This window comes from Pempheris klunzingeri, chromosome 20 (genome assembly GCF_042242105.1).
Source record: "Pempheris klunzingeri isolate RE-2024b chromosome 20, fPemKlu1.hap1, whole genome shotgun sequence".
NCBI lineage: Eukaryota > Metazoa > Chordata > Actinopteri > Acropomatiformes > Pempheridae > Pempheris > Pempheris klunzingeri.
Genome location: NC_092031.1, coordinates 16,664,285 through 16,673,504, shown reverse-complemented (window position 1 = coordinate 16,673,504; position 9,220 = coordinate 16,664,285). Strand labels below are relative to the sequence as shown.

At 42.0% G+C, this 9,220-nt stretch overlaps 1 protein-coding gene across 1 annotated transcript; it reads left to right on the top strand.

The window, feature by feature from the left end:
- The first annotated feature begins 619 nt into the window (after window positions 1-619).
- Window positions 620-4,180, top strand: LOC139219569 (transcription factor Sox-8-like). Its single transcript, XM_070851481.1, has 3 exons — window positions 620-1,191; window positions 2,775-3,025; window positions 3,132-4,180. Exons 1-3 carry the CDS (start codon window positions 782-784, stop codon window positions 3,908-3,910), a joined length of 1,440 nt encoding a protein of 479 aa, XP_070707582.1. The 5' UTR covers window positions 620-781; the 3' UTR covers window positions 3,911-4,180.
- Window positions 4,181-9,220: the final 5,040 nt, after the last annotated feature.

The window sequence follows — 9,220 nt, the reverse complement described above, 5'->3', positions numbered from 1 at the left end:
AATAATAATATTAATATTAATAGTAACAAAACCTTTGTATAAAATCTAAAACACACTCACAAGAGAACTCATAGAGAACGCAGTGACCCCTCGGTGAGTGTAATATTATTTACATTATATTGTATTATATAGGTTAGTATAGCAGCATATTAATGTTGTGCTTGCTCAAGTTGCAGCAATTTTGAAGTCCGTATTTATACATATTAACTTTAGTGTATAGCATGATACATTGTGAGCTCTTCTTTTGTAGATTAATTTCTCTGTGAAGAGTTGTGAATCACAAGTAGGCTATTTATCTTAAAATAGCATAACGTGTAAAGTACTTCATTTCCGCCACGGAACTTGGACAAATCAAATCCAGTCGTGGGGGGTATTTTATTGTGTATAACTACCCTCTCTCCACTCATGCAGTCGTAAAATTTTGTTTAAAATTCTAAATGCAGGCTAATATTGATTATTACCAATCCGCTGACTCCTCCTGCTTCGTTATGCCAAACCAGGAGGCATAAAGACTTTGCCAAGGCCAATAGGACACGAGGGGTGGAGAGACGCAAGTTATGAAGAGAGCGAAAAGTGTTATAGAGAAAATAGAGGCTCCTCAAACTTTGCCTGGCTGTGAGGAAGGATTAAAGAGAGAGGAATGGCAAGTTCAAGACAAGACATTTGGGACTGTACTTGATTTCGGGGTGAAACAGTGTTCCTACAGGCTCCCACACGCGTGCGCAATTACGCACTTGGAGAGTTCTTCGGGAATCCATCAAGCAACGTTTTACCGACAAGAATGACAGAGGAGAACAAGTCACTGACAGACCATCCGCACAGTCCAACAGACAGCGAGAGCTCCATGACCCAGCATGGATCGGATTCAGAGCCCCCCACCTCTCCAGCAGGGCCTGACGCGCAGGAGGCAGCGCGCCCGCCCGGGACTACCTACAGACCGGAGAGCAGCGTGGAGGATGAGCGCTTCCCCGCCTGCATCCGCGACGCGGTGTCGCAAGTGCTGAAAGGTTACGACTGGTCGCTGGTACCGATGCCCTCCCAGGGGGGCAGAGGGCTGAAGAACAAACCTCATGTGAAACGGCCGATGAACGCGTTCATGGTTTGGGCGCAGGCAGCGCGGAAGAAGCTGGCGGACCAGTATCCTCATCTGCACAACGCGGAGCTCAGCAAGACGCTGGGCAAACTGTGGCGGTGGGTGCTGGAGGTCAACTAGAGACTCTCAGCTTTTACTAGAGAGCAGTTTGTATTTCATGCAGCTGAATCTGAAGGCCACAGTTCAGGTTTAGAGTTCCTGGTCTCTCGCAGTGAATTTATTTCTAAAATGAGAATTTTGAAACCTAATAAAGTTATTAAATATTCAAATTATGACTAAATCGCTCAAATTGAGCATAAATACAAGTAAAAAGATCGATGGGAGTACTAAAAAAAAAAAAAAGAATACAGTGGGGGTGGCATTCAAAGAGTGTTGATTGTGCTTTTCCAGCATGTGCAGTAAACACTTTTAAGTAATTACTTTTAGTACTAAAACATTGCTCAATAAAAGTGTCGCTGAATCCACAACTGGTCACTTTCTAATGTTATCTGACTGAATTTAAAATGCAGCCAGTGAAGGAGGAAGAAGGAAGATCCTTTACTAAGTAAAACTAATAATACCTTAATATATAAAAACCTCCATTACAAGTAAAGCTCTGCACTGAAATTGTCAGTGAAAGCATGTGAGTATTATCAGCAAAATGCATTTCAGTAATAATAATTCATTATAACATTCTATTTTACTTCATTTACCATATTAGCTTAATCTATAACAATTGATCATATCGTATTAGCTCATCATATGTTTTGTGTGTAAAGTCTTAATCTGCAAAATAACCAGTAAGTACATATAGCTTTCCAGCAAAAAGCATTTTATGCTCCAGTGTTAAAAAAAGTGCACTTTGAACAATGAAGTGCCCTCTAGGGTGTCCCTCCAGTGCAGAAAATGTGATGCTGTGCCACATTAGCTGTCCCACAAGCTGAAAAATTAGTTGGCGTCTACAGTATGTGCTTCAAAATGGTTGAAAGTGGTTAAAAGCTGGTGTAGTTTAAACCTTAGTCACATAATAAAACAATCTAAGTGTTAACCAGGGTTTGGAACTTTTACATACAGAAGCCAAGAACAGCTGTATTTGCATAATTAATTTAGAGAAAACAAGCTTTGTTATTGAGATAAGAAGTTAATCAATGTGAATGTTTATCAGAGATCAGGAGTGCCATGCCAGCATGCGTATGTTGCAGGTTTGTTACTGCTCGGACTCATCGTTCCCCACAGAATGATAAGAAGCTAGCAGTCTGTGGGTAAAGCCATTACTACTACTACTCCCCCCTATTGACCTGGGAAGGATCCAACGCCGATTTATAATGGACAAATAGACACAGTTCATTTTACATTAGCGTGAGATAAAAAACAAACAAAAATGTGACTACAGTCTGTGTGGGTCACGTGAAGATGGGGTCTACATAACTGTAGAGGGCAGAGTCTGAACAGGTAGTTTCACCATGAATGCATCACGAATATGTGCATGCTGGTGCCCCACTGCGTGCAGTCTGCCCCTGCCCATCTGACGGCCTGGTTCCGCCACAGGTTGAGTCCATGGCTGGAGAAAAAAAGAGGCGCCAATGACTTCCAACAGATGATGGATGCTCTAAAAGTTTTTGGTCTGTCTACCCACAGAGCCACGGCAGCTGAGAAATCCCATGTGATTCTAATTTGTTCCTCTCATTCCACTCGTCCTCAGACTTCTTTCTGAAACAGAAAAGCGTCCCTTCGTCGAGGAGGCGGAGAGGCTGAGGCTGCAGCACAAGAAAGACTATCCAGACTATAAGTATCAGCCTCGGAGACGCAAGAGCAACAAACCGGGACAGGGGGACTGCAGACCTGGACTGGTCCAGCAGCAGCATCTGCAGGGCTTGTATAAGACAGAACCAGGGGTGGCCAGGCTGCCCGGCACAGGGGAGGTGCACCATCATTACCATCCAGACAGGACAGGTGAGATGACTAATACCACACAGACCTTCCGTTTTAATACACTTTTTACCTTTATTGCTTCAGCATGCAAATATCGATTGGTGTTTGTTTGGTTTTGGTTTTCCAGGTCAGTCTCACGGACCTCCAACACCCCCCACTACCCCTAAAACCGACCTCCACATGGGGAACAAACATGAGGGTCAACGGCCTGTGGACAGCAGCTCCGGCTGCGTTCCTCCGACCATCCGTCAGAACATTGACTTTAGTAACGTGGACATCTCAGAGCTCAGCACTGACGTCATCAGCACCATCGACGGATTCGATGTCCATGAGTTCGACCAGTACCTCCCTCCCAACAGCCACAGTTCCGCGGTACCAACCTCATCAGACACCACCCATGGACATAACAACCCTTCTGGATCATTCATCCTACCCAGCATCCATTCTCACTCCCATGGCATTCCCACCTGGACGCCCAAAAGTGGGACTCCCACCGGAGTCCCACCATCCTCTTGCAGTCGTGACACGCTCGGGCTCCACGAGGACACCAGCCAAAAACCTCAGATTAAAACTGAGCAGATGAGCCCAGGTCACTACAGCAGCTCCTCCACCTCCACTCCTCCACTGCCGCAACCCGAGTACACCGCCCTCAGTACGGGCGTCTGCCCTTCCTCCACATCCTCCTCATCCTCCACCAACCAATCTGACTACACTGACCTTCAAAGCTCCAGTTTCTACAGTGTTTTCCCTGGGTACCCTGCTAGCCTGTATCAGTACCCGTACTTTCACTCCTCTCGCAGGCCTTATGCCACGCCGCTGATCAACAGCCTGGCCTTGGCACCACCTCCGCACAGTCCTCCCTCTGGCTGGGAGCAGCCTATCTACACAACACTCACAAGGCCTTGAAGAGGAGGACACCCCCAGAAGTTTAACTTTAATGACAAGAACAGAAGAGCGGCCTGCTTTAACGCTATATAAGACAATGTCTGGAGCTTTGATGACTTAAAAGTCAATTGCTAAGGTTTTGACCAGTATGGATTTCTGAAGGAAACAGCTGCCATGCCAAAGATTCAAATTACTCACATTGTGCATCAATATATTGTGATATTCATTCATTGTTGTGTAAATAAGATTAACAAAGATTCAGTGTTTTGACTCTTTTCCTGAGTGAAAAAGACTGAGAAGTGACAAACCTGCACTGGAAAACGTTCCATTAAAACTCCACACTAATGACATTTTGGTATGTGAGTGCAACTATTTAAGACAGGTTTAATAGCAGTTTTTCCACCCTTAATCTTGCTGAGTAAAATGGTTGCTGCACCTCCACCTTCACATCAATGGGGTCCAAAGTCTAACACTGAAGGTATTTTATTTCTTTCTTTTTGGTTCTATCTTCTATCTAGTATCTTTTAGCTGGCAGGAAAGTGTTTTGAACCATACATGAACCATGTAGGTTATCAGTGTAGCTCTTTTGCTGAGAGATAGATGAGAAGATTTATACTGCTCTCATGTCTGTAGGTAGCTTAGCTCAGCATAAAGACTAGAAGCTTTCTTGTCTCTGTCCAGAGATAACAAAACCAACCTAATGGCTAATTAAGCTTAGCCTCAAGTCTGCAACCTGCAATACCTGCATTTTTTGGCCACAGAAACAAGTTGTGAACACATCATTGACATATTGCATATAACTTGTTAGTTTAACAGTTCCTTGTTACAAATCTAACAGTTAAGTCCAATATTCACTCTCTTTTAGCTCCGGTTTGGTCGACACCGACTCCTAAGGGAAATATCTCTCTTTAGCTGCTAAATGCTCCACTATGTTCACCAGCTAGTTGCCAACTAGTGTCTGACTACCATTTGGTTGCTGAACAGGTAGTGTACAGTTAGTTTTTAAGGTTTTTTTGGTTGAAAACAGCTGCCTGCTGTGACCAAAAACAACAGTATGGGACAAGTGAGAGTGGTGTATCACTTCTGTGTCGAGGAGAACTTCCATCCAAATGTCACATACTGTGCTTACATGCATAGTTTACTATAATTCTTCAAAAAAAAGTCGGCAGTCAAATAAAAGCCAGGTTTCTAATAATGGCCTGGGGTGTGGTCAACACAAACAAATAAAAACCTGCCCCTGTAAAGACCAGAGGAAAAAACTAGGGTGAATAAACCGGTGCCTGTTATACAATGTCCATGCCAGTTAAACATAATTTACAATTCCATCACCTTGATTAAAAAAATCAAGAATATAAAAATGCTTTTTTTATTTATTAGCAAATCATCTTCTTGATCATTCATTTTAAGTGTTATTACCTGCATTTCAATCAGTGCAGCGTGTTAATGTCCCAGCCGGACTGTATCTTCTAAATACTTATCAAACAGAGGGATTAGAAATAAAGGCCTGTCTCCAATATACGGCTTTTTCAAATGAAGGCCTGGTGCCCTCTGCAGTTGAGGTAAATAAAGTCTCTGGTAGTCATCCCAGTTATACCTTCCTCTTTCTCATGTATTTAGGTGACTTTAGGCACAGGGCTTGACAAAGCGTAACTATAGAACAATCGTAAAAGAAAGGGGTGCACCAATGAGGCCATTTTCTCCCTGGGGCTGGACTTCTTGCTCTCACTGCTGGCCTGTTCCTCCCCGCTGCTTAATGTCCAGCCTGCTTCAGTCCAACAGCTGCTCCTGCTATGTTTCCTGCAAGGAGATTAGCTAATTTCACAGTCCCAGCTCTGGCTGGATTGTCAGCTGCAGGGCCTGATGGACAGGACAGGTGGATTGGGTTTTCCAGGCACTGTAAATAAGAAATGCTCCAATGACTTATGGAACGGAAAAAGGCTTTGATTTATTGACATGAATGGATTCTGACTTTAATGTGTTTTTTAAAATGACCGAAAGGGTTTAAAAGTTTTAAAGAACAAGTCCGACACTAAAATAATGTTCTCAACTCATGGGAACATGTAATCCCCAAATGGTTAGAATATAAAAATAACGGTTAATAAATGTTTGCTAGCACCTCACTGACCATATTATCTTCAGGATAAACTGAGCCGAGGTCCCACCCGCCTTTAAACGCTTCCTGTGTGGGTATGACCTGCCTGCTGCAGCTCAGTGGCTCACTGTCTGAGCAGTTTAACATGACAACCTGGTTGCCAACGACAACAAGACGGCCAGACAGAAGCAACATTGATTTACCCATAATTCCGTAAGGCTCTGGAGAGCCAGTGTGTGCATGTGGAAGTTTATGTAAGAGTGGCGAGATCATCAGGTGACATTTACACCACCAGACCAGTTCACACTTTCTCCTGCTGTGAGTGTGCAGCTCTACACATGGTGATCTCCTTTTACAAGTGACTGATGATGAGTGCTGTCTACTGTAATATAGAATAAGTGAACAGTATCAGGCTTTTTAAGTAACACAAATATTTCAGCACCACACCTTTTGCAATGGCCCTGTCCATACACATGGATGACAAATCAAAGGAAAAACCATGATGGTTGGCCACCACGTACCTGTGGAACAGCTTCAGTCCTCCTGAACATAGATTCTCCAAGTCTCTGGACAGATGAACACCATTCCTCCTCAAGATTTCTCCTCATTCAGTGTCTTGATGATGGTGGTTTCCTCTAGGCGTTCAGCTGGGCTACTATCTAGTGACTGTGAGGATGTGTGATTGTTTTCATATGCACTAAACAATTCATCATGTCTTTTCACTATTTATCTAAGTGATGAGAAGATCAATCTCCCATGCCTGTGAGTTAGATTTGAAGCTACAGCCAGATGTCAAATTAGCTAAGCATTGCATGAATATACAACACCGTCAAAATTAGATTTAATAATTACTTGAATTAATCGATAAATATCTTGTGTCTTTAATCTGTAAACAAAAAGGAATGTTAAGACAGTACTCTATAAGGATTTATGAAAGCCTCCAGTCTTTATGCAAAGTGAGGCCTCCGGGCTCAAAACTGTACTTCAAGCAAAAGTTGTGTCTCCAGATGGAGCTGCAAGAAGTCTGATCAGTTGCCTCAAGTGATGTCATTTGAGTCGGTGAAGAGAACATGTCTGAAGACGAAGAAATGTGGGGGTGTGGAGTTAGACAGAAGTGAGCTTACCAGACCTCTGCTTGAGTTTAGCAGTTAGAGGCTACATTCGCTACTACTAGGATGACACGCCCCAGTCTCTTGAGTGAAGTGCTATGGGTTGAGCTGCATTGTGGGTAATGTAGGCACAAAGTTTTGACTGTTCAGAAGAATGTGTTTTTTTTTTTTTTTTATTCCATTGCGAGTCCAACATGATTATAGGAGCTAAATCAGTGCTATAGATTATTATTATTATTATTGCACAGACAGGAGAGCAAGGTTATTATAGGTAACTAAAAACTAAAAGTAGGTTTGAAAAAACATTTAAGTTCACAGAAATAAAAAAGACTAATGTTTTGTACAAAATAATAAAAACTAACTGAAGCAATATTGTGTACTTAAAAAACTGACTAAAAAAATAAACATAGTACAGGATAAATCTTTAGTTGTCAATCAATCAATTTGGTCAAATTTGTCAACACAACTCGCTTCAGAAGGCGTTGGTGCATATGATCACTAAGACTGGGATGTTTTCATGACTGGGAGTCAGTTGTCTTCGCAAAGTGTTGTAGTTGCATTGTAATATTAATTCTGAACTTCTTAAATAGCTTTGACATAATAATAATAATAAGAAGAAAACTAAAACTAATATTGAGACTAATAAACACTAATTTAAAACTACCTAAACATTTTTAAACAATAAAAACTAGACCCAGACAGTGAAGAGTTTCCCAAAATATCACACTATTCCTTTAATTTGTCACCTGTTTGCTTATGTTCTTGCATGGATTGACTCGAGCGTTTCACCATGTGTAGATTTGACCTCAGTGACAAGACCTGAGCTCCTTTTTAATGTGGCAGAAGATCTCCATCTGCTGGACAAACGGACTTAACTGCACCTCCATGAAGGTGGTGTCACGTACCGTACACACTTGAAAAGAATAGGAAGCTTTCAAGGGCTTTAGGGGATAACTGCGGTTTATTTCAATTTGGGTGTTACTTTTATAGTTTAGCAAGGTAATTGCTGAGATCCGAGAATGACATCACAACCAAATCTGACAAGGCAAGAAACACAAGGTTAATCTGAAGGCTAAGTGCTTGTGCATTGTTTGTGGCACAAGGCCGCAATACATGTCCATATAAAAATACAAATTAAAGAAATAAGTTACTATTAGCAATAGGGCCAAAAGCATGGAAATTAGACCCAACTTGTGATAAATAAAACAATGAATTAGCCTTTAATCAACCTACCTTGAGTTGAAAAGTATCACATTTGTACAGCACGTAGTCCCAAAGACGAATGAAATGAAATCCAACACTGCCACTTTGATTTCAGGTTCATCTGTATTCATGTTAAGATTTTTAGAATGAAACAAACTATCACTGTGATTTAAGGGTCAACACAACAATGTGTCCTTAAAACGAGATGCAAAACGTAAATAAAATAGTTGTAGAAGTGTTATATAAATTACAATCCTGTCACATTACAATCCTTTAAAGCAGCAATAACTGTCTACGATGACTCAGTATGATCAACAGTACAAATGAATAAGAGAAAAGCTGTCAGATTGAGGTTTTAAAAGAACCCTGTCTGTGGATGCAGATCAGCCACCTCCAGCTACGTTAACAGCGACGGTGATCACTGAGAGTTTGTGTGTTTTTATGCATATTTGTTGTTAACAGCACTTTGTAGGTTCAGGTTTAACAGGGTTTCAGTGCCAGAGGTTCAACCTCACAGCGTCCTCAACGAAAAACATCACGATTCCACACACACACGGTAAGCCACTGTCATCAAAACTGTACATTCAATAAATTAACAATGCATCGTCTTTGTTAAGCAACCAGTGAAATGACTCTAGATTACATACTTACATTAGATTACAGGTAGAATGAACCATTCACAAGACGAAATCGGAAGGGGGGGGAGGTTGTTGTAGGGGAAAGGAAGGACGATAATGTATAGCACAAAGGTTGGTAGGCGCGACAGTGATGACATCATCTACGCTTTGGCCTCTGATCGCCAACGTTTGGCCCCATGATGGGCCCCTAGTCCCGTTAAAGAGTCCACGCTTTTCTACAAACACATACATTTGAGTCCCTCTGACTCATCTTTTCTCATCTCGGCTCATCCCAAATCCCACCCCACCC